General features: G+C 43.5%; 1 protein-coding gene across 2 annotated transcripts in view; it reads left to right on the top strand.

Annotated features, from left to right (window-relative positions):
* Nucleotides 1–2,029: 2,029 nt before the first annotated feature.
* Nucleotides 2,030–24,429, top strand: part of ARFGEF2 (ADP ribosylation factor guanine nucleotide exchange factor 2) — a 35,552-nt gene continuing 13,152 nt past the window's right edge. The window contains exons 1-25 of one of the 2 annotated variants that reach the window (XM_064391875.1): nucleotides 2,030–2,297; nucleotides 8,431–8,461; nucleotides 9,262–9,385; nucleotides 10,186–10,332; nucleotides 11,163–11,342; nucleotides 11,772–12,003; nucleotides 12,642–12,713; nucleotides 12,982–13,130; nucleotides 13,517–13,647; nucleotides 14,168–14,402; nucleotides 14,662–14,761; nucleotides 14,985–15,124; nucleotides 15,610–15,718; nucleotides 16,230–16,431; nucleotides 17,151–17,262; nucleotides 17,580–17,785; nucleotides 18,642–18,726; nucleotides 18,820–18,991; nucleotides 20,101–20,252; nucleotides 20,441–20,569; nucleotides 20,923–21,081; nucleotides 22,201–22,348; nucleotides 23,172–23,271; nucleotides 24,041–24,081; nucleotides 24,152–24,321. In XM_064391875.1, coding sequence (XP_064247945.1) covers nucleotides 2,159–2,297; nucleotides 8,431–8,461; nucleotides 9,262–9,385; nucleotides 10,186–10,332; nucleotides 11,163–11,342; nucleotides 11,772–12,003; nucleotides 12,642–12,713; nucleotides 12,982–13,130; nucleotides 13,517–13,647; nucleotides 14,168–14,402; nucleotides 14,662–14,761; nucleotides 14,985–15,124; nucleotides 15,610–15,718; nucleotides 16,230–16,431; nucleotides 17,151–17,262; nucleotides 17,580–17,785; nucleotides 18,642–18,726; nucleotides 18,820–18,991; nucleotides 20,101–20,252; nucleotides 20,441–20,569; nucleotides 20,923–21,081; nucleotides 22,201–22,348; nucleotides 23,172–23,271; nucleotides 24,041–24,081; nucleotides 24,152–24,321 — 3,465 coding nt within the window. In that variant the 5' untranslated portion in view covers nucleotides 2,030–2,158. Of the gene's footprint in view, nucleotides 2,298–8,430; nucleotides 8,462–9,261; nucleotides 9,386–10,185; nucleotides 10,333–11,162; nucleotides 11,343–11,765; nucleotides 12,004–12,641; nucleotides 12,714–12,981; nucleotides 13,131–13,516; nucleotides 13,648–14,167; nucleotides 14,403–14,661; nucleotides 14,762–14,984; nucleotides 15,125–15,609; nucleotides 15,719–16,229; nucleotides 16,432–17,150; nucleotides 17,263–17,579; nucleotides 17,786–18,641; nucleotides 18,727–18,819; nucleotides 18,992–20,100; nucleotides 20,253–20,440; nucleotides 20,570–20,922; nucleotides 21,082–22,200; nucleotides 22,349–23,171; nucleotides 23,272–24,040; nucleotides 24,082–24,151; nucleotides 24,322–24,429 lie in introns of both variants that reach the window. The other variant, XM_064391874.1, reaches the window with a different exon arrangement.

Genomic DNA, 24,429 nt, shown 5'->3' with positions numbered 1-24,429 from the left:
CAAAAACAGGGGGTTTGCCTGATAGGAAAAAAAATTTAAATCTCCGTTAAACCATCTGTTCAATCTATTTTCTAAAAATATCCATTTACTTCTCTCCTGAGAACTAATCCTGTCCCACGATAAAAACCCTAAAATCAGAACTGATAATTTGGCTGACAATAAGTGAAGAGCTCTGCTGCTTAATTAGTTCTGCAATGCTGCTGACAGTAATTACAGCCTCCTTTTGTGTCAATAACTAAGTCAGCAACTCTCAAAAAAGATTCAGGGCCTCATTTGTCTTTTAGTTATGTCATTTCTGCATCACTGTAATTTCAGTGGTAACAGTAGAATTACCCTTAATGTGCAGTAGTGTAAGTGAAAGGAGCATCCAGACGTGTGCATTGGGGGCTGCGTTTGCAGTCACATTTCTGACTGGGAGCACATTTAGAAATTATGTGTATAAAAATACAAGCACTGGTCAATTTTCCCTGGGAAATAATACTAAACTGATGCTTTGCACAGGTGTTCGCAGCCTTTTTAGTGGTTTTGGGGACAAAAATTGCAGTTCTTGACAAATCAACACTGGAGGTTCATTAGTGACATTTTAAAGAGTTAGAGTCCTGCTGTTTGCAAAAAAGGAAGCAAACCGGCAGTCTAGAGAATTGAATGTGCTCCTGCATTGTGCGTTGGATGCGGCCATGTGAACGGGAAGGAGAGCTTTGTGGGGCTCGTGCCTGCCAGCAGCTCGGGCCAGGGCGTGTGGGGAGCGAGCGCGGGCACTGCTCGGCAGCGCGGCCAGGGCTTCACCCGGCACAGGAGAAGGGTATTCACGGAGATTGAATTTCTGTAACTGAAAATTTAACTGTTAGTGAGTCTTCATTAATGTACGACTTTGCCTGTTTTCGACATGCTCTTTCTCCATGCCTCGTTACAGGACTGCGTGAGAGTTAACAGGGTTAATGCGAATGGCGATACTTAGGTTAGAAGCGTTATAAAAGCGAGCATTCCACCAACCCGACGCCCCGGGCAGTAATTTACAGCTTTCCTCCGGCAGCGACGGCCGCGGCCCTCAGGAGCAGGCCCCGCCCTCAGGGGCAGGCTCCGCCCTCGGGAGCAGGCCCCGCCCTCAGGGGCAGGCTCCGCCCTCGGGAGCAGGCTCCGCCCTCGGGAGCAGGCTCCGCCCTCAGGGGCAGGCTCCGCCCTCGGGAGCAGGCTCCGCCCTCGGGAGCAGGCCCCGCCCTCAGGGGCAGGCTCCGCCCTCGGGAGCAGGCTCCGCCCTCAGGAGCAGGCTCCGCCCTCGGGAGCAGGCCCCGCCCTCATGAGCAGGCTCCGCCCTCGGGAGCAGGCTCCGCCCTCAGGGGCAGGCTCCGCCCTCGGGAGCAGGCTCCGCCCTCGGGAGCAGGCCCCGCCCTCAGGGGCAGGCTCCGCCCTCGGGAGCAGGCTCCGCCCTCGGGAGCAGGCTCCGCCCTCGGGAGCAGGCCCCGCCCTCATGAGCAGGCTCCGCCCTCGGGAGCAGGCTCCGCCCTCAGGAGCAGGCCCCACCCTCGGGAGCAGGCTCCGCCCTCGGGAGCAGGCCCCGCCCTCATGAGCAGGCTCCGCCCTCGGGAGCAGGCTCCGCCCTCAGGAGCAGGCCCCGCCCTCGGGAGCAGGCTCCGCCCTCAGGCGCAGGCTCCGCCTTCAGGCGCAGGCTCCGCCCTCAGGAGCAGGCTCCGCCCTCAGGTGCAGGCTCCGCCCTCGGGCGCAGGCTCCGCCCTCAGGCACAGGCTCCGCCCTCAGGCGCAGGCTCCGCCCTCAGGCACAGGCTCCGCCCTCAGCCCCAGGCTCCGCCCTCAACCTCCAGCTCCGCCCTCAGCCTCAGGCTCCGCCCCTGCACAGCCCTCGCCCCGCCTTCTGCTCTGCCCCCGGCACCGCCCCCTGGCGACGCCTCTCGCGCGACTTCTGACTCCGCCCTCGTCTCCGCCCCTCGCCCCACCCGTCACTGCGCCCTCGGCCCCGCCCCTCGCTCCGCCTCCGTCACGCGCGGCCCCACGGGCGGGGCCGGGGCCGGGCCGAGTCACGTGACGGTGCCAAGATGGCGGCGCCGTGGCGGCGGCGCGGGCGCTGAGGGAGGCGCGGCCCTTCCGGGAGGTGCCGCGGGCCCCGCGCCCGCCCGGCTCCTGCTGCTGCTCCCGGCCGCGCCATGCAGCCCCCGCCTCACGAGCAGGACGCCCGCACTAAGAGCATGTTCGTGTCGCGGGCCCTGGAGAAGATCCTGGCGGAGAAGGAGGCGAAGCGGCCCCCGCACGGGCAGCTGCGGACAGCCTGCCAGGTGGCGCTGGGTGAGTCGGCCCGGCCCGGCCCGGCCCGCACCGGCACGCGGGGCGCGGCGGTGACAGGGCCCAGCCCCCCGGCACACGTCCCGGCAGGGTGCGGGAGAGGTCTCCCTCCAGTACAGGCCGTGCAAATACGAGGGGAAATCCCACACGTACTGTTTTGTTAACTTCTGGTCTCGGTGTGGAACAGGAGGGACTTGGTCTTGCCACTTCGGTTTTGAGAAAATTAGTCACAGCTTTTGGACTAGGAAACAAGAGTATTTAAGGCCCTCTTAGGGACTTAGGGAGTCCCAGAGCTTCTCGGGATGTTAAATCTGACCTCTGATCTCCAGGTCGTGGACTGGCTGAGGACTGTTAGCATTGTGGCCAGGTACACGTAATATCTGTGATGTTTTCAGAGCTGAAAGCGCTTTTTGCGAAGTTGGTGGACGGAAATCTGCAAGTGCAAGCTGATGTTAAGGTGTCTGTGGGGAAGTTCTGACAGCACACGGTGTGTCACAGAGAGGGAGAAGACAAACTGGGTAGAACAGCAGAGCTCTGCAGCTGCAGTTCTCCGTGGCCCTTTCTTAATTTGCAAAAGTGACATTTCTCTTTCCGTTTTGGTTGCTTCCCATCAATATTTTCCTTTGAATGGGGAACATTTAGTGTATCCAAGACAGAAGAAAAGACAGGTTGGGTCTGTAAGGAGGCTGGGCAGGTGCAAGTTGTGCCCCAGGCAGAGTGAGCTCAAAGAAGTGCTGTCATTTCTGTCTTCCTCCCAGCAGCCTTTACTGCCAGGAGATCTGTAGGAGCTCCCTGTAGTGTAAACACCTATGCCCCAGCAGGCAGAGACTGCTTTTCCTAATGAGTTCTTTTCCTGATCTCTTCCCCAGCTGCCCCGCATGCACTGAACCCATTTACAGGGCTGAGAACCTGTTTTGCTGCTATATAAATATATTTAGAGGTTGAGAAATGGAACTTCCTTGTAAGATGCCTGGTGAAGGTCTGTGTTTGCTCAGGCCTTGCAGGTGAAGATTTTGGGAGGAGTGTTGTGCAACAGCCCTGGCAGCTGCCAGCGTTGTGGCTGTGTTCTGAGTACAGTGTGTGGGAGGGGAGCTAATGCTTGTCATGGAGCACAAAATAAACCTGCTTCAAGAGGAGCCCGTGGGCTTTCTGGGCTAAAGCAGAGGTCAGCAGAAAGAGATAACCTCCTGCTGACCAGCTGTTAGGGGCCTGGATGGCTGTATGGGAGGATCTCTGTTACATTTGGTGGATATTACTTGATCATTTTAGGTTGCCAACAGGAATGCCAACAGGGGTTTCTTTTATTTACATGTGATTTTTTTTTTCCCCCAAAACTTTATTCTATTTTAGGTTTTTTTTTCCTTGGGTGAAAAAATCAGTTTTGTTTCCATATACTTAATTTTAATTAAGCATATACTTTGTATTAGCTAAGACTATGACAGTTCCAAAAGTTTCAACTTAATTTTCAAGCTCTGTGCAATAGTAAATATGTGAGGAAATGTGGGGAGAATATTACTGGCAATCTGAAGAATTTAAGCCAAACTTTGTAACCTACAGAAACTGTCAGGGATGAAAGAAGCTTCAGTGTTGTAAATAAAAAGTCCAGTTAACACTGAATAAAAATAATTCTGTTTTAAAGAAATGTAGTTACTTTATGAAAGTGGTCATTGTGTCAGCTGTTGTCTGCTGAACTTTTCTCCAAGTAATACTTCAAATAATCCCTTTCTACTTCCTAAGTCCCTTCTGCTGTGCAGTCTTCTCTGTGCAGCAGTGTTTTTATTGGAGCCTTGTGACATTGTGCCAGCCATAAACCAGGCAGCACAGGCATGGAGCATGTGTAGCTGATGCCTGCTCCTGGGACAAGGGAAGTCTGATGAATTTTTTTTTCCAAACAGGGAGAAACTGGTGTATTCTACAGCTGCCTAATAGAAGTGAACCAGTTTTTATGGCTTCTGCTATGGTGTTACTGCAGTAGTGTTTCTGTTACTTACCTATGCTTTACATTTGTTGTTTGGTGAGAGAGAAAGATGTTTCTAACTGTGGGAATGATGCTCTTGTTTTCTTACCTGAGTTCTGTATTGGTTTGTACATGTAACTCCTTAATTTAAGAATTTAAGTAAACTACTACTGAGTGCTGCTGTCTCTCTTGTGTAGGAAATATAGGTATTCTTTAATTCTAATATTAATCTGCTTTAATTTTTCTAAATTTAAATTCTTCTTACCCTTTTTTCCATGTAGTTTAGTCATTTCACTGGCCTAATACTGACCAGTTTTGGGCTACAAGATACACATGACCTTGTAGAAATCAGAAGTAACATAGGTGCAAGTAGGACAGAAACACACATGTGGAGGAAAAGGAAAAAAACTGCTTCACAGTGGTGGTTTTTTGGGGTTTTTTTGCCTCTTTCCACGCCCTCCTTTGAAATACACAGCGTTAGTGTTAAGTAAGCAGAGTTTGAATAGATTCCTTCATTCAGTTTCTTGCTTCATCAGTAGGTGTAACGGCTGTCTCCTGTAGTTGTAGTGCCAGTAAACCCCAGGAGAGATTGGGAGAAATTGAGGGTTTTAAACAGAGAAGCTGTTCTGCTCTGTTTTAGAAAACTGTGTTTTAAAGAATGTTTCTTTTCAACAGACCATTGTATTGTATAAAAATAGTTGCTTAATAAGCATTTGCATTTACAAAAAGCTCCAGGTACACATGATTCTTAATAAATCTATTGAAATTATCCTGAAAAATTTTGCAGTGGAATACTGACCGTCTGTATCCCAGCAGTTCATATTAGACTAATGCTAATTGTGCACCTGGGTCACTCACATAAACTATGAGTCCTGCCCTACTGGGGCTCTTTTTAATGACATGCTGTGCAGCCACCCTAGTTCTGCAGCCTTCTCTGGTAGCAGCTGCACATACATATTTCAAGCTTTGTAAACAACAGAATTTGTTTAGTTAGCTTGTTAACAAGTTAAAATCTTTTCAACCCTGCTTTCACCTAGGAATCTGGCTGCGTGTTTAGGAATTCTCTGTGTATAAATGACAAATGTCCAAAATGAGTTGTGTTTCTTCGTTTGGCCTCTTGGCCAGCGTGTTCAGAGGGCAGAGTCCAGCTTGCCCTGGCCCTTTTCTGAAGGGCTCTGTGCAGCCACGTGTGGTCGATGCCTGTTGGGCTTTGCCTGGAGTCGAAGGCAGGCTGGCCTTGGGCAACGCGGTCGGCTTTAGTGGGCTGGGGAGGGAGGCTCTGGCTGCTCTCCTGTTTGTGTTGGCCCTGCTGCTCGGACCGTGGCCCATGTCCTTGTGCCAGCACAAGCCATTTTTGCACAGGGGCTCGCTTGCTGCCACTGACACAAACCTGACTCTAAGGCCGCAGGGCAGGCATCGAGCTGCAGGCAGATAACAAATGTCCTCTGGTTTAATGTGGAGTTTTCAGTACCAGCAAACTCAGCCCATCCATCTGCTAGAGAAAGGCAGCTACCCAATGTGATCTTCATCCTGCTTTCATGGCCAGAAACTCTGGAAGAAATTGCTGCAAGGCCATTCTTGTTGCAGGCCTGTTGCCTGGGCAGCACAGGGGTTGAAGATGTTTCTGACTGAAGGAGGCGCTGTGGGAGAGACAGGGAGCTCTGGTACCTAAAGTACTCAGTCAGGGGTCAGCATTGTGCTGGGGTGATCAGATGGTGACCAAAATTGAGACTGTGTTCTGTAGCTGCAGAAGGGAGCTGAGCTGTGCCCCTTACTCCTGTGACTGGAGCAAAACAGGACCAGTGGCAGGCGGTTTCTGGAAGCTGGCCGTGTCTGCTTAGGGCTTGGCAAGCTGTCCTTGGCAGCAGACTTCAATTGGGCAACTATTTCTGCTTTGCTCATTTGTGATGGTCAGACCACCAAATGAGTACTTCAGATGTGGAGGTTTTCAAACTGTTTTGATGCAATGAGTAGCAGAAGTATGCCTGCAGCTGCCTTTTGTCCTTTCATTTATTCTTTTCAGTATTATGTATTAAAATACTGTTGTGGTGAAGATGTTTTCATATGGCTTTAGAAAAGCTTTTATTATAATAAAACTGTGGGGAACTTGGTCAGGCCTTGGTTAGATCTTTTTTGTTGTTGTTATTTATAGAATACTTTTGAGAGTTAAACTGTTGTTGCTCTAATATGGGATATTATTCTTGCATTATTTTTCCAGTGCAAGATCTGTGACAAGTGTCTGTAAAGATGGGCATGATCATGTCTCCCAAAGGCTATAATATTTGTGAATCTTTCAATTCACATCTTTTTTACTCTGCAAAACAATCAGTATGGGGGGGAAAATGATCTCCTTGAAAGAAAGAGAAACTTAGTGAAGTTTTTGCATTAGAAAAATTTCTTCATTAAGCAAAAGCTCTGTACACCTTAGTTCTACAGGGTGTCTGAAATACAGCACTAATTATGTTTTGCTGACCCTGGCATTCTGCTGTACTTGGGATTGTAGCTATAGCTAAAATATGTCTTTCTCTGCCAAGACCTGGAGGCAGGACTAAGTGTTCTGAAGGTGTAAAGCTACTCAGAAGCCTGTGTTTTAAGCAGCAGTTCCTGCATGCTAGGGGAATGTGCTGTGCTGAGAGTAAGGCAGATCAAAACAGGGACACAATACATTGGTGGGTCACATATGTTCTCTTTGGATTATAAAATGGTGTTGCTGGCTTTGCACTGTCACACAGCTGCAAAGTTCCTACTGACCTTGAAGCCCCCAGGCCTCAGTGCTGGATGCTGGGCTTGGCATCTGCAGGGCTGGCAAGTGACAACTGTTCTTTAAGGCTGCTGGGTATGGTTGTTTGTGTGATGGGTTTGAGGAGAGCTGGGAACACTGTGCACCCCAGGCTCTTCCATTTTCCTGGTGTCTCTCTGGCTGACTCTGGGGTGGATAATATTACTTCAGTTGGTATGGTATGATTGTGTGCTGTGAGAGCTGAGGGGTGTCAGACTGATGCTCATTAACAAGTGGATATGGCAGAGGGAGCAGCAGTCCTGGATGGAGCTTCTTACTCACAGCTTACAGTTACACAGGTTTTCGCTGTGTTCTGCTTCCATTTTCTCTATCCAGTGTGGGTAGTAATTTTACAAAATCAGTACACGCTGTGAGGATTAATTCCTGTGCCATTTACTGACAAGCAGGTCTGGACAAAACCCTGTCATCTGCTGCAGTCCCTGTTCCTTAGTATGATTTGTGTATTGATTCTACTGAGACAGAAGAAATTCCTGAGGTTCACAGACAGCACTGAAATAATCTGAGCTGTGGACATCTGCTCACAAACAATGGTGTCTCTCCAGAGTTGTGGAGTACAAGTACTGAAAGAATGATCGTTTTCTAATACGTGTAATTGAAACAAGATTTGTAAGCATGGTAATTTCCAGAGTCAGGGTAGTTTTCAGCATGTGCTGTAGGGTAGGATGGAAGGTCTACTGGTGTTACAGATGATGTAGTTGTGCAGCCTTACTGTGGGAGCTGGTTTAGATATGGATTTGTCAATGTTCACAGTGGGTGCTTGTGCTGGTCTGTATTGTGCATCGTGGTGATACCTTAGAAGTCCTCAAAAAGCCTTACTAGAATCTTTGGGATCTGCTGCTGTATACAAGAGAAATGGGAAAGGAACTTTCTTTGTCTCTGTTTAGTTTTATGAAAAGCTCATTGAAAGTGTAGTTAAAAAAAAAAATCTGCTGGCAAAAGGACAGAGTGCATTTGAGATTTCCTATCTCCTGGGAGCTTCTCCAGCTGATTCTGGTTGTAAGGCTTAAGATGAGCAGTCTGGGGGAAGGTTGGATGCATTGGACTCATGGTTTATGCAGTAGCTTAAAGGTTTCTGCAGACCTGAGCGCTCTGTGATGTGGACTTACACTTGAACAGAAGTTGCATACTATGCCTGAGAGTTCTAAAAATACCTTTTATTGAGAAAGATACCTTTTGTTTGGAAAAAAGTAGCTTTTTAAGTGTAAAATTGGAGAGATACATCTTTCAATAACTGGTGAAACTCTGATCTCTGAAGCTGAGGTGTTCCAGGAATGGACTAGCAAATACTGAAGTGCAAAACTGGATTTAAACATCTTTGCTTTATTACTCTGTTATTGATAATGATAACTAAGGCTTGAATTTTCTTTTTTCTCTTCCAGATGAAATAAAAAGTGAGCTGGAAAAGCAAAGGTAAATTATTAATTGCTCTAAACAGAAGTGTGTGAAAAGAACAAATGGAATTATTTTGTGGAAATGTGAGAGTGTATATACATTATAGCTATGAGTTCCTGAATACCCAAACCCACCTTTCTGCCAAACACGTCGCCTGGCCTGTGTGTTTCACTTACACAATGTTTGTGGCTGTGGGTACTCAAGTCATAACTGCCTATGCATTTCACCAGGAAAAAATTGTGAAATTTCTAAATGTGCCAGTTTTGTGCTTCCTTTTACTGGACTCACTAGCCTGATAGGAAGTCATGGGGAGCAGTACATACCCTCTGTTTGATAGCATGTGCTCTTCATTACCTAGATCAAGAAGGTTAATTTAAATATTACTGCAATGAAAGTTTTAAAAAAGTTTTCCAGCACTGTGCTGTGATTGAAAATGAGCAAATGGGTCTCCAGATGTGTTTCTGTTTGCTTAGTGTTCTGCTTATGGGCACTGTTTAATCCATTTTGAATAACCTGGGCAGATATATCAGTTGTGTAGGAGTTTTCCAATATTTCAGATAGTGGGACAGCGTTGGAGTATAGTGAGGGAAGCTGAAGAAGATACAAAAAAGATCAGATAGAATATAAATGAATGTAAAATGGATTTTGTGTGATTTTTAAAGAAAATTGGTCTTTGTTTAAGAAAGTATATGCAAGAAAGGTGCAGTACATTTGTATGCTGCTGTGCATTATTTAGCTCTAAATTAAGAAAAAGGAGAGTGTAGTTTGCTGTGATATACATGCTTAGAAAAATTAATAATTCTTTATATCTGACCTAGAGAAGGCACTGCTGCTCCACCAAAAGCAAATTTCATTGAAGCAGATAAATATTTCCTTCCATTTGAGCTGGCCTGCCAGTCAAAGTCTCCTCGCATCGTCAGTACTTCCCTGGATTGTTTACAGGTGAGTGTTGTGGGTGAGCTTGCTCAGAGTGAGGTGGAGAAAGCTGCAGTGACCAGATCTGGCACACAGCTCCTGCAGTGAGGAGCGGCCCTGCCCGGGGTCAAACCAGCCCCTTCCTGGGGTCCCTGCCCCGGGGTCACACCAGCCCCTGCCCCAGTCCCTGCCTGGGGTCACACCAGCCCCTGCCCGGGGTCACACCAGCCCCTGCCCCAGCTCCCTGCCTGGGGTCACACCAGCCCCTGCCTGGGGTCCCTGCCTGGGGTCACACCAGCCCCTGCCCCAGTCCCTGCCTGGGGTCACACCAGCCCCTGCCCCAGGCCCCTGCCCCGGGTCACACCAGCCCCTGCCCCAGGCCCCTGCCCCGGGTCACACTCAGCTGGGCACTGGGCGCAGGGAGGAGTGTGGCTGCCCTGCTGTATCCCCTTTGCTGGGGCTGGGGGATCTCACACCAGGCAGTAAAGGTGCTTTGTCTGTCATGCTCCACCTGGAGTGTTACCAGGGTGGTGCTGATGTGACAGAGGAAGTCACACTCTGGAAAAGATTGGTGTTAAAAATTTTTTTCTCTGGTTATGGTATGAAGAAGTGGCCTGAGTTGAAAAAGCTTTTGTGTCATACTGAAATCTGTTTTGTCCACATATGGGAGCAGTCAAAGTATTTGCTGGCCAGACAATAGATGGTATTAAATTTACATTAAAACTGGTTAAGTGATGTATGTTATCTAAACACACCTTTTTATGCTGGGCTAAACTGTGTTTTTCTTAACAGTATATGGTCTGCTAAGCTGCATTCTTTCTATCTAGAAACTCATTGCATATGGGCATATCACTGGCAATGCTCCGGACAGCGGAGCTCCTGGGAAACGGCTCATTGACCGAATAGTGGAGACCATTTGCAATTGCTTTCAGGGTCCTCAAACAGATGAAGGAGTACAGCTGCAGATAATTAAGGTATTCTATTCATTTTGGTGCAATATTAATTTGCTTTCTCTCTCTTTCATTTTGTAACTGAAAAAAAAGAAAGGCAAAATATTACTGAAGGCCCATTTGCTCCACTTCTTGCATTGCTCTGTGTGTCACTGCATTCAGGGAGGCTGTCACCAGGGCAGAATTGGTGAGGAAAATGTACTTCCTATTGGAAGAGCAGGATGTAAAGGAATATTTTAAAAATGTTTGTCCTTTCTGAGATAAACCATCTTTCAGACAATTTGGTGCTCCTCTTAGAGGCTCACTGCCTATCTCCATCAGGCCAGGGAATTGCTTTCAGCCCTGATAGCAGGCTCTGGAACTGGAATGCAGTGCCATGGAATGCTGTTCAAGCCTGTCTGCTCGCCTGGCCATTTTGCCAGTGTATGTTCTCAACAAGGTGTGGTATTATCCATCAGTAGTGTGTGTTCTGGTTCTGAAATCTTCTTGGGCTACTGTACCTGAGGTTGGAGGTTAGTGAACCTTCTAGTAATCCATCTTGACATTGGTGTAGGCCAGTTGACTCTTGTGTGGAAAAGAAGCTATGGAATATAGTAAATTTTTTTGGAGGTAGAGTATCTTCCTTGGTGGAAAGTTAGTTTTGATAAGACCCTCTAAGAACAGCTCAGGAGAGAGTAGAGATGTGGAAGTCCTTTTGAACTGTCTTTGATTTGAAATGTTGTTGCTTGTAAAACCTTAAAAAAAGATATCTATGTTTTGTAACAAATCTAGTGATTATTCTGGAAGACATGTGTGAGGAGCATTGCTGCCTACTTGCTCAGGTTTCATTTTTACCATGTTATGGACTTTCCTAGGCTCTTCTCACTGCAGTAACCTCTCCATATATAGAAATTCATGAAGGAACAATTCTTCAAACGGTTAGAACCTGCTACAACATCTATCTGGCCAGTAAAAATCTTATTAACCAGACAACTGCCAAAGCTACCCTTACACAGATGTTAAATGTAATTTTTACACGGATGGAAAATCAAGCTGTAAGTAGCTATTACGTTTTTCTCATATCAAATGTTTAGGCTTCCACATGACTGAAAACTTTTTTATTATTATTGTTTTAATGAATCTGTCATTGTAGTTGCATATCTGTTGATTTGTCATGTTAGAAAACCTTTCAAATTGTGCAGTGGGACATACTGACTGAGTTGAAAATAAAAGGTGATGTGCTCTGCTGATAACAAGGTTTCACACCATAGCTTCTGCCAAATGGCATTGGGTAAACAAATGATGCTTTTCAAATAAAATTGAAGTGTATCTTTTTAATCTTATTGGCCAAGTGATTGTAGTTTCACAGTTTCACTGTTTCACAATCTTTGTGAGTTCGCAAAGGATTATCAGTCCTCACAGGATTTCCCTCAGTGTATGCTGTGCTTAGATGAACCTTTCCATGTGTGTTTTCCAAGTTGCAGGAGTCCAGAGAAGCAGAGCGAGCGCAGAAGCCGCAGTCCCCCGCGGTGGCGGGGTCGCGGTCCCCACGGCCGGGGCAGCGGCAGCACGGCTCCTGGGGAGGCAGGGCTGGCACTGCTGGCACCGTGCTGGCCAACGGGGAGCCCGGCCCTGGGGAGCCCGGCCCTGGAGAGCCCGGCCCTGGAGAGCCTGGTCGCGGGGAGCTGCAGCGGGCCCCTGTCCTGCTGGCAGCAGGTGAGCACAACACCTGTCTGTTGCTTTCACTCACAACCAACCTGTTGAAAATGCTCTTGGAGGCCGCTTTGAGGAGCAGTGATGGAGTGACTGGCTCCCTTGGCTCTCCTCAGTAGATTTCCAGAGTGTGCTGCCATCCTTGGCTATAACTGCTGCAGAAAGGTTCCTGTTCTCCCTAGAATTCCAGTTAAACCATGTGTGCTTTATCTATAGAGGATTGTAATAGAATTTGACTTGAACAGGTTGATAAAGGGGAAGGAAAGGAAGAGAATTGTCATTGTATGTGGGATGTGACAGAACCGCTTTCAGGTAGCGAGCAGTCCTGTGGTAAAAATGGTGCGTGTTATGAAGACCATATCATCAGCACATACTGCATCTTAATTGGGAATGCTTGTAACAGTTGATAAATAAAAATGACAAAATAACTGCATTAAAAATATCAGTGCTTTGATTCAAACAACATAAATAACATCAATGAGTATTTTTGAATTTCTTGAATTTCTCACAAATTACTTTCAATGAGAGCTGCTGAAGAAAACTGATAAATTTTTATGCTTCTGCCCTTGTCAATGTTTTTCCTTTTAGTCTTCTTCCTAAACAAAAATACTAAATCAAAAATTCTTTACGTGTTTCATTAGAGGAAACAATTGATGGAGGAAAGGAAATGGTTCAAGGCATCTTGGAAGATGTGGTGGATTCAGTTGTGAAAGGTAGTAAAGTCTTCTAAAGTAAAATAGTTGCATATGTATTGATTATAGAAGCATGGAAGTAATTTTTGTTACTAAGTATCTTGACAACAACACCTACTAAAGCAGCAAGAACAGTTTTTGATTGTATCACAATATTCTTTTGCTGATAGCTGAGAAACTTTCTAGTTTACCAGTGCTAGTTCTGTGCCACTTGGTGGTAGAGCTTCACAAAGTCATGGGATAGAAAACTCTTGCATGATTTTAATCATCTTTCCGTTTTCCCCTTTAGCGGCTGAAGAAAAGCAGGTAACAGAACCTGTCAAGGCTCTGCCTGCATTAGAGACTGCAGATACTCTTCTTTCTGGCTCTAGCAATGAAAATGTACAAACAAATGGGATTCCAGATGATGGGCAGTCGGTTTCCTCCACTGATAATCTGGTAAATAACTGTACTGGATGCCAATATACATCTACAAAATAAGAAATGTTTTTATTGTGACAACTAATAGAGTGAGATTTGGCAGAAGAAAGGGACAGAAACTCTAATGTGTGTGTTCTGCTCAGATTCAAAAAGGAAGCAGCTGCTGCAATTTAAACATATATTGAGAATACCTGACTTAAAATTGATTATATTAGTTGTATTTTAATGCAGAGTGGGGACAGAGACAAAGGGTCAGTCAACATGTGTGAAAAGATCCAGATCCCTTGTAATCCTGTCTAGGTTTAGCTTAAACTGTGGCTGGTTCTCAGAGGAGCTGTGGAATCTCCTAATTGCTCTGTTTCGTTGTCTCACTGAGGGTCTGTGTTGTGTTTCTTACTCTCAAGGAAACAGATGTATCTGGACATCAAGCTGCTGCCAGATTTTCCCATGTTCTACAAAAGGATGCCTTCCTTGTGTTCAGGTCATTGTGCAAGCTCTCCATGAAACCGCTGGGGGAAGGACCACCAGATCCCAAGTAATGTGACTGGATTTATTATTCTGTCCTCTCCTGGTAGCTTTTGGAGACAGTTAAGTTGCTACTGTATAGTTAAGCAGGTAGTTAAAATCCACTTGTCAGGCCCTTGGTTTAGTTAGCTTGATGAATCAGGCATTGAAAATAGCTTCAAATTATTAAAAATTCAATGCTTGAGATTTCTCGGTTTGTATAATCAGCTTATTAATTTTACCAGTTGGAGTGGCCTTGACTACAGTATTTGTGAAGCTTTTGGTGGGAGAGTGGGGAAGTGCTTAAGAAGCAGTGAGCTGCATATATAGGCTAGTCTAAGATGTTAATATTAGTGAAAAAAATTCAGATTTGGAAGGTAGATGTTCAAAATTCACTTGGCTGATTTCCACCCCTCTTGCCCCCTGCATTTAAATGAATCAAAATAGCAGTTATTTCTTCCTGATGTAGAATAAATGCTACAGTGCTAATGTTGAATGCAAGTATATATTAAGAAAGTATACAAATACATTTAATATTGAATTTTTTCTAGATCCCATGAATTGCGTTCCAAGGTTGTGTCTCTCCAGCTGCTTCTCTCAGTGCTGCAGAATGCTGGTCTGGTTTTCAGGACACATGAAATGTTCATCAATGCAATCAAGCAATACCTTTGTGTAGCATTATCTAAAAATGGAGTCTCTTCTGTTCCTGATGTGTTTGAGCTCTCTCTTGCCATCTTCCTCACACTGCTTTCAAATTTTAAGACCCATTTAAAAATGCAGATTGAGGTGAGAGACTTTTAATCTATAAATTGCATATGCTCTAGTTCTCAAAATTCTGTTCTCAAGGTAAAAAGGCAGCTGGAACATCCATTTTCATGTCTTCGTTTGGTTTGCTTACTAAACTAACATATTACTACTGTGTCCAAATTCTAATATGCATGAAATATTACTCTTGAAGAGAAATTGCTGAACAGAAATGAATCTGTACATTTGATGTGATTCTAATAAGTTTCAGATCAAGTCCTTAATCTTATTTATTTTGCAGGTGTTCTTCAAAGAGATCTTCCTGAATATTCTAGAGACTTCTTCAAGTTCCTTTGAACACAAATGGATGGTCATTCAGACTTTAACTAGAATTTGTGCAGGTATTTCCACTGTGTAAAAGAATTAATTCTTCTGGCAGGAGATGAAGATTATTTTGGAAAGAAATTCCACATACAATGTTTAAGTATGAAAATTTCAATTTGATCCTAGAGTGCTTGGGTTAAATGTCTGGATTCATCTGCAGTGCCTGCTCCAACTGGCTCATTTCTTTTAAAAATTCTATTGCACAGAATCCTAATACTTGCATTTCCTTTTATTTTCCAGATGCCCAGTGTGTGGTGGATATTTATGTTAACTATGATTGTGATTTAAATGCTGCTAATATATTTGAACGTCTTGTAAATGATTTATCCAAAATTGCACAGGGACGAAGTGGGCACGAGTTGGGAATGACACCTTTACAGGTAAGGAAAACAGCTTTGAAGATAAGGTACTGTTGTTTCATAAACGGTGTTATCTTTGCATCATTGCAGATACTTCCAGAGGTTCATGCTGTCTGTAACCTACTGATGTTACTTACTTTTTATTCGTTTAATAATTTGCAATTGGATGCTGAAGCAGTGCCATTAATTACTTGGTGATTTTGCCACCAAGTTTGCACTGAGACCAGGCTGGTTCTGGTCTCTTTAGTTTGACTGCCAAGGGAGAGAGAACTAAACGAGCCTTCCTCTGCCTCAGTTAAATTGCTTCCTTTCTGGAGCTCATAAACCAGTGGTACCGTCCGTGGGGTTTGCTTTGCACAGACTTTATACCATATCTCCACCATAAGCATTTTATTTTTAAGATTACACTTTTCCAGTCCTTAGAGGGATACTGTTGTACAGACTGTTCAGCATGGTTTGTTGGCTTGATTTTTCTTTTTTTTATTTTATTCTTCTTCATGTTTTAGGAACTAAGCCTGAGGAAAAAAGGACTTGAATGTTTGGTTTCTATTTTAAAATGTATGGTAGAATGGAGCAAAGACCTTTATGTGAACCCCAATCATCAGACTAGCTTGGGTAAGATTGTTTCTGTATGGAGAGACTGATTTATTTAATCAGTTCATTCTTGTATTTGTTCACTGTTTAGAAGCTATTCAGAAGTGTGGGTGCTAGGTTTGTACCTTAACAATTTGCTTACACAAGTGAGGTATTTTGCAGACAGCTGTTGGTGCTGTTGCAGTAACTGATTCTCCAAGTGTCTGTTTTAAATAACCAGATTCTGTGGATGAGCTTTAGCCAGCCCCTTGTTTACTATAAAGGCTGATGTAGAACAAGACATGTGACCAGTCTTGGAGCTACTAAGTTGAAGTACTGGAATTTCTCCATAGTTGCTGCTGTTTTTCTGCCTTTAGTTGAATTATTTTAGAATTGCATCAATAGAGAATCTTCATGTAATGTAGTGCAGACTGCCAAAAAGTATACATGGTAAAATAAGAATATTAACTCATAGATTTCTGCTTAAAAGTTCTGTAACTAAAAGCTCTTGACTGAAGAAGAATAAGTTAAATCTCACCTTGTTTGTGAATAGGTTCATATAAACCATCTGAACAGGAAATGTCTGAAGGTAAATGTCTGGACACTGGAGGGAGACGGAGTAGTGTCAGTTCCTTGGACTCCACTGTATCGTCAGGAGTTGGAAGTGTTGGTACCCAGACTGCTGTCCCAGATGATCCAGAGCAATTTGAAGTCATCAAGCAACAAAAGGACATAATTGAACATGGGATAGAACTGTAAGCCCAGTATGACAGGAAAACTAATGTTCACTTTAAATAAAATGTATTGTTTCTTATGGTTTCACAGTCACACCTGTAGGGACACTTACAAATTGATATTAATGCTGAAGACTGTTGCTTGCTGTTGTGAAAAACCAGTGCTGGAGGCTGTAATAGTTAAAGGGAATTTAATAAAATCCTGGGTGGAGTGGAAGGGGTTTTCACAGCTTTCTTTTTTGCTGACTCAGCTCCACAAGAATGTGTAGTTCTGTAGAGAAGTTGATTTGAGGGACATAGTTGTCTTGCAGCTCTTACATGATTTGCTGTCCTTTATTGAAATAGAGTTTGAAGAATTAAATCATTGTGCAGCTATGCTTTACTTCTTTTTCACTAATTTGAAGGTCTACATGTCTGTAAATGCTAGAAGAAGGTTTTGAACAGCAGCATTTTTAGCATTTCATGTAGAGTGTAAAATTTTTCATGTTCAAAAGGGTGAGTTTTGGAGTTTTTCAGGTGATGACTTATAAGGTTATCAGCAACCTTATGAGGTGGAGCCTATGGTGTGATACAGGTAGTAGATTTGTTGCACAATTTTAAACTTTTTTCCTAACTAGAAAGAAAAGACATGGAGCTACAGCACAGAATCTTTGATTTATGAGGACTCTGTAAAACTGAAATTTTACAGGCTGTTATATTTTTAATTGTATGTCAGTTTTCCCATGTTTTTGTCTGAATAGGTTTAATAAAAAGCCAAAGAGAGGAATACAGTATCTACAGGAGCAGGGAATGCTTGGCACTACAACAGAGGACCTGGCACAGTTCTTGCACCAAGAGGAACGCCTCTGCTCTGTAAGATTACATGCAGCACAGTTTATTACCCTTGCCCCTGTACCTTTGGCCCTGCCCCCAGTATCTGTGTGCCCTGCTCTGGAGTTCATATCTTAGGGAAATGAACGTGCAAGGCTCCTCATGGACACACCTAATGCCACAGCTACCTGCTGCTTACTTGCTGTCCCAGGCTTCTCAGTAAAGTGCTGTGTTATGGTGAAGTGCTGGAGATCCCCAGCGTGTCAGCTTTACAGAGCTGTGCAACTCTTGGCATAGAAACCCTCTAGCAGAGCTGGCACTTGGATTGCACAGTAATAACTGTCTCTTGTGTTTTTTAGACTCAAGTAGGGGAATTTCTTGGGGAAAGCAGCAAGTTTAACAAGGAAGTGATGTATGCCTATGTAGACCAGCTTGATTTCTGTGGAAAAGACTTTGTCTCTGCTCTGCGTATATTTCTGGAAGGTTTTCGTCTGCCAGGTGAAGCCCAGAAGATTGATAGATTAATGGAGAAATTTGCTGCTAGATATATTGAATGCAACCAACGGTAATTCAAGCCCTTTGCATCAGACCAGTGCCCAAAGAACGTTCCTTGCTGTGCTGTTGTGTGGCCCTGAGGGGCAGGGGATTGATTGATACCAGGCCAGGAACTTTTGCAGGCTTGTGAAGAGGAGACCTTGCTGCTGATACTGGCTAGGAAGGATACTGATGCTGTCATTTCTTTAAATCCCAAGTACTAGCTAAAAGGAGTTCCTGGAAAAGGGAAGCTCTAAGTATGTTAAAATCCAACAGCTAATACAGAGACAATTTTAGACAAATGTAGATCAGTCAAGTATAAAAATCTGTATTAAGCAGTAGAAATGGATAGAATTAAAAAAAATCATGGCATAAACAACTAATAGCATGTTACAGTGCTTTTGCTTGCCTGTTAGATGCAGAACAAAATGTGTATATGTTATTTGATACCAAATAGGCAAAGTTGCTATTGTTCCTAGTGCAATCAACACTCAAGTTTAGTCAGGATTAATTAGTTCCCTTTTTTTACTCCAGTTGGTGTATCAGTGGGTTGGTTTTGTATCAATATTTATGAAACTCTGTGAGTAAAAAATAAGCCGTTATTTAGCTTTTTTAAGATTATATATTCTTATTCTTTGGGTAATTGGTAGAGAGTATACTTGAAAATCTCGGTCTAGTTTTCAGTATTGCAAAAATGATGCACTTCCCCACCCTTTTTATTTGTGTTTTAAACTGCTCAGGGTTTCATGCATTTCTAATGGCTAGCTTCAGTGTTTGTTGGCTCCTTGGTTGAATCCATAGCACTTCTGGGTATTTTTCTTGCATATGGAACTAGAGCTAATGGATTGAGGGAGTCTATAAACCTGTTTTGTTTTTTCCTCCCTCAGGCAAACACTATTTGCTAGTGCAGACACCGCCTATGTTTTGGCATACTCCATTATAATGCTGACTACAGACTTGCACAGTCCACAGGTAGAAATTTTACAAAAATCCAAACTTACAGAAGTCCAAACGTCCCTGGAACTTGTGTTCAAAATCTGATCTCCAATTTATTCCTTCTTACAGGTAAAAAATAAAATGACAAAGGAGCAGTACATTAAAATGAATCGAGGAATCAATGACAGTAAAGACCTGCCAGAAGAGTATTTGTCCACAATCTATGAAGAAATAGAAGGAAAGAAAATTGCGATGAAAGAGACAAAAGAATATGCAATTACAACCAAGTGTAGTAAACCAAGTAAGAAGGAACTAGAAACTGGAAAGATCACAGTGCTCTTGAGCTATGGCAGGAACTAAGGGATGGCACAGTGGTGTGCAGAGTCCTTGTGAAAATGTCTTGGGGAAATACATAAAGTGCATGTGGAATGGTTGGTAGAGGTATATGGAACGAAACTGGCTCAGTTACAACTTAACCCTGGCTCCGGTGGTGGGAAGAGCTGTGTAGCTGCCTCTGGCACCACTGCAGAGCAGCGCTAGAAACCAGATCTCTTGGGGTTTTAAACTTGGGTGTGAGGAGTAACTCAAGGGGGAGCTTACTTTGCAATTAACTTGTTTTTATGTGTTAGACAATGAATGAGGGCTTGATTTGGGCTGGTTTTTTGTTTTTCTCCATAGTTCAGTGGCTGGGAGGTGTCACAGTCCTTGTGATAGTGTTAGAAAACCAGTGAGATTAGAGAGTTTGTCATAATCTATAGTTACCTCTCCTTATACAGACCAAATGAGGGCTTCTTTTTGTAGCATGCAGTACATACCAGTATCCCCAGCTGTACCCTACTTTTACTCAGAATAGGTGGTACTGATTTAATTCAAATTAGTGAATTCTGAATCTTCAGCATAGTGGTTTTCTCAGTGTTTTTATTCTCAATCAAAATAGGAACAAAATAGGAATAAAATCTGCTTGAAAATTGAAGTTTCACCCTGCAGTATAAGGATAAAGAAGCACTAAGTTATTAGTTTATTTATCGTGGTGGTGAGGGCTTGTTTTGTTTGGGGGATGTGAGCCTAAGGAGACACAGGGTTTTCCATCTGATTTTACAGGCAGAACCACTTAATAGAGTATGCACCTCTGACTTGGAGCAATTAAGTAATAGCATGTGTTATATAGTAAAGGACTGAATTAGTTATTTTGTACAAAATAAAGTCTCAAGTTTGGGTGTGGTTTTTAGTGCTGGACTTCCTTGATTGCAGCCTGGCGCAGCCTCCTGACTTCTAAGATTTTGCAAGATTTCTAACTTTAGATTTTATTTGCAATACTTTTGTTTAACATTTTGTGATGCTCAGCGTGAAGAGAAGGAATATGCTCTTATAAGAAAAGCAAGCAATGTCTGTGTGTGGTGTTTCCCTTAGGCGTAGCTAATGAGAAGCAGCGGAGGTTGTTGTACAACTTGGAGATGGAACAAATGGCAAAGACAGCCAAAGCCCTCATGGAGGCAGTGAGCCATGCAAAAGCACCTTTCACCAGTGCCACTCACCTGGATCATGTCAGACCCATGTTCAAAGTGAGTGTCAGGTTCTCACTGTGTCTTTGTTGTGAAGAATTTAAAGCATGGGAAAAAATGTGGAAGATTACTCTGAAGAGTTTGCTAATGAAACACATGGACTCTTTGGATGTATTTGGCTTCAGTAACCCATTGTTTTGGGCTAAAGCTGTAAGAGACCTCTGAATTTAGTTTCTTCCTCTGTTTAGCTTGTGTGGACTCCACTGCTGGCAGCTTACAGTGTTGGCTTGCAGAACTGTGATGACCCAGAAGTTGCGTCCCTGTGTTTGGAAGGAATACGCTGTGCCATTAGGATAGCCTGTATCTTTGGAATGCAGGTTGGTGCCACACCTAGCCTGGGACTCACGGAGCGCCACGTGGGCTCTGGGAGGCAGGCGGAGAATTGCAAACAGCTCATGCATAGGAGATGAAGTGTCTCATCTGCTTTCTTGAAATGGTGAAAGGCCTTGATGTGATCAAGCATTTCTTCAACTCAGCTTTTCTTGCTGAATCTTTTATTGAGAGCGTTTGCTAACTGGCATCCTACCCTCGTTTAGCTGGAAAGGGCTCTAACTGTCCAGTTAGAGTCCAGTTATAGTGCCAGCTATCCGTAGAAGGAAAATTTGTAGGCAAGTTGCTTTCTCTGGTTCTTCGGGGACTTGATTTTCATGCTTGTTTCTGTGTCTTGTAGCTTGAACGAGACGCTTATGTCCAGGCCCTTGCTCGTTTTTCCTTGTTGACTGCCAGTTCCAGCATTACAGAAATGAAACAGAAGAACATCGATACCATTAAGACGCTCATTACAGTTGCTCACACAGATGGCAACTATCTTGGCAATTCTTGGCATGAGGTAAATCTTCATTAGTTTAAATAGTGAATGTGGTGTCATATTTTTTCTTCTACTATCAGCTCCCAGAAGTCACTCAAAAATGCAAAGGAAGTGCATTATATTGTTAAGTTTTTGTTGTTTGGTGGTTTTTTTTTTTCCTAATATGTAGATAAAAATAATGCATTGCATTTTTTTAAGACATTGTGGAAACTGTGTGACAACATTGTAATTTTTGTGGCTGCATTTGATATAGGATTTAAATGATATAAAAAAATCTCATTTGGCTTCAGAAAATTCCTCATATAAACTATTGTAATTTTACTCATGGAAACAAAAATATTCTAGCTTACAGATCCACACTTGTCTGTGCAATGTTTGTCAACATTTGCACCATAAGCAGCTGAAAAATTAGGGCTAAAATACTTTGGGGGATGATTGGTAAAGATGAGCTATCAGGAGTATATGCATTTTCTTAAAGCCTGTTTTCCAGGAGCAATTTTATCAGCTCTAAATCTGTGCTGTTGCTAAAAGGAGCATTTCTGCTGCATTATGTTCTCTGGCTCTAGTCTTGGGCTACATGATATGAGCCAAAATGTGCTAGAGCTGACAGATGTCTCAGACCTGGCTCACAGCACACTCTGCTGAGTGCTTGTGCCAGCCAGGGGATGTGGCTGTGGGGGAGGAAGGAGGAGGCAAGCACAGCACTGGCATTTACACTGCCTAGGCTGGAACATTGCTACTCAAGTGGTGATAGCTGCAATGTTTCAGTCTTTTCATCTCTAGGACCATGAAGTCTCTAGAAGATCAGCTCCAACTGGTTTATAATCTTGAAAGTCGATGGTGTAAAAAGTAATGAAAAGGGATCCTTTAGTAGTTACAGATCCAGGTTAGATTTTGGAGCACTGTTTATTTTATTCTTGTATTGGAATGATTCATGTGGCTGATAATACCGAGTGCAATCAACTTAATTTTCATTTTTATTAGTAATGTTTTTAGCTCCATCAAAGCTGTTATAACGGCCAAAGTTGTTTGAATGGCTGGAGAACCTGGGAAGGTCATAAATGTTAAATACAAATATATGTTAAGAATAAAAGAATGGTGGTGTGCAGAAACACAACGTTAAATTTCTTTTGGTTTTAGATCTTGAAATGTATCAGCCAGCTGGAACTGGCACAGCTCATAGGAACTGGTGTGAAAACTCGGTATTTGTCTGGTTCTGGGCGTGAGAGGGAAGGCAGCACTAAGGGCTATGCCTCTGCAGGAGAAGAGTTTATGAGCCTGGGATTAGGTAAGATTATTAATCTTGAACTTCACAAAGATACACGTACAAGTGGAGTAAGGATGTTAAAGAATCCTCAGTGTTGTAACATACTCAAATATATTTACTTGCCTCCAGGGGAAGCTGTGTTGGATTAATGAAACCAAATCTGTTGTAACTTTGGAATTAGGTTAAGCTATTTAATAACTACTCCACATTTATTTGTTGGAATGTGTTGTTGTCGAAACTGTTTTGCTGTACGAAGTCATGGTTTTGTTAAAAGTATTAATTAATTTGAAAAAGAGCCATTTATTTTTAGGAATTAATAGATGTTTCAATAACTGGCAATTGGTTTTTCAAAGGAATTTCTTATCTTTACATGTTGGGCTTGCTATTCCAGTTCCTATTGTTTCTGCAGTGTGTACAAGAAACAAATCTTAGATTTTTGGCTTAAATTACAGGGACAAGGCAAGTTGCCTTAATCTTTGTAAAACCACTAAGGAATCAATTTAATTCAAAAAAACTTTGGAGTGGATGCTATAATGATGATTACAATGAATACAGAACTGTGTTCAGCATTAACTATTTGTAGCTGACTTAGAGTTCATATTTTAAAATATTTTATCTGTTCCAATTTTATTAACAATATAATATCATCTTAACCTAATAAATATAATGTTTAGCTGTGTAATAATCTGGCACAGATTTGGGAAAGGCGCTATCTGCTCTATATAAATTACAAGGTAACTAGAAGCAGTAGTCACTTCTCTTTGTCTACTTGTTTGATGTTGGAGTTAATATTAAGTCATTATTTCCTGATGGCAAATGCTGTTTTTTGATGGATTTATGGCAGGGAACCTCGTTGGGAGTGGGGCTGACAAACGGCACATGGCGAGCATCCAGGAGTCTGTGGGGGAGACCAGCTCGCAGAGTGTGGTGGTAGCAGTAGACAGGTACTGAGAATGTAACCTCTCACTTTTACCTAAATCATCATCTTTGTCATCTGCCCTTCTGAAGTGTTGTTTAAAGACATGCTTCTTTCCTAAACTGTGTGTTGGAATGGGAGTTCTTAGTAACTACTGATCACAATGTTCTGCAAGTCTGCACAATCATATATTCAGACTTGCAGTGTTTATTCTAACCATGAACACGTCTATCACCACATCAAACTCCAGGACATTTGGGAATGTTCTCTGCTTTATCAGTGTTCTATATGGACCACTATCAGCAGTCTGAACTCCTCTCAAGATCCAACAGCTGAAGGGGAAGAAGGGACAGCAGTGCATCCATAGTCTTTCTCCTGTCTGGTTTGACAGCCACAGCTGACCATATTCTCAGAGAATATAAAGATCAAAGGTGGCTGATAACAGTAAAGTCTTGTAGCAAAGCTTTCTGTCTGTTTATTGTCCCCATGAAATTTAACATGCTGTCACCCAAATGAGTGTTCCAGTATAACCTGGCCTGTGTAAACTTGTGAGCCAGTGCCTGTTGCTGCAGTGGGGCAGGAGCGTGGTAGACTGACTTGGTGCAGGAAACAGGATGCTTAGACTAAGGAAAGATGCATGCACTGCTGCCAAGGAGCAAGAATACAGGAGATGCAGAGTTCGTGGTGTGGAGGACTGTGAAGTACCTCCAGATGTGCTGACCTTTTGCTGCAGCATTGAGCTGTAACCGATTATTGTGGATGCGCAGCTGAAACTCCAACTCCTGTGTTTGTTGTAGGATATTCACGGGCTCCACGAGGCTGGACGGGAACGCCATAGGTACGTGTGGTGGGTTCCAGGGCCCCTGGCACAGGAGCAGCCTGGCTCACAGCAGGCTTCTCCCGTGCAGTTGACTTTGTGCGGTGGCTGTGTGCTGTGTCCATGGACGAGCTGGCGTCCCCGCACCACCCGCGCATGTTCAGCCTGCAGAAGATCGTGGAGATCTCCTATTACAACATGAACCGCATCCGGCTGCAGTGGTCGAGGATTTGGCATGTGATTGGAGATCACTTCAATAAGGTACGCTTTAAAATCAAGTTACACAATATGCATAAATAGTGGGACTTCTTTAATCAACTTTTCCCTTCTGTGTTGTTAGTGGCTTGAACTCTGATACTGAAAAAAATT

This window comes from Passer domesticus, chromosome 16, assembly GCF_036417665.1.
Source record: "Passer domesticus isolate bPasDom1 chromosome 16, bPasDom1.hap1, whole genome shotgun sequence".
In the NCBI taxonomy this organism is placed as follows: Eukaryota; Metazoa; Chordata; class Aves; order Passeriformes; family Passeridae; genus Passer; species Passer domesticus.
Note: the sequence above shows the minus strand (reverse complement) of the source record. Positions and strands in the feature narration are given on the sequence as shown.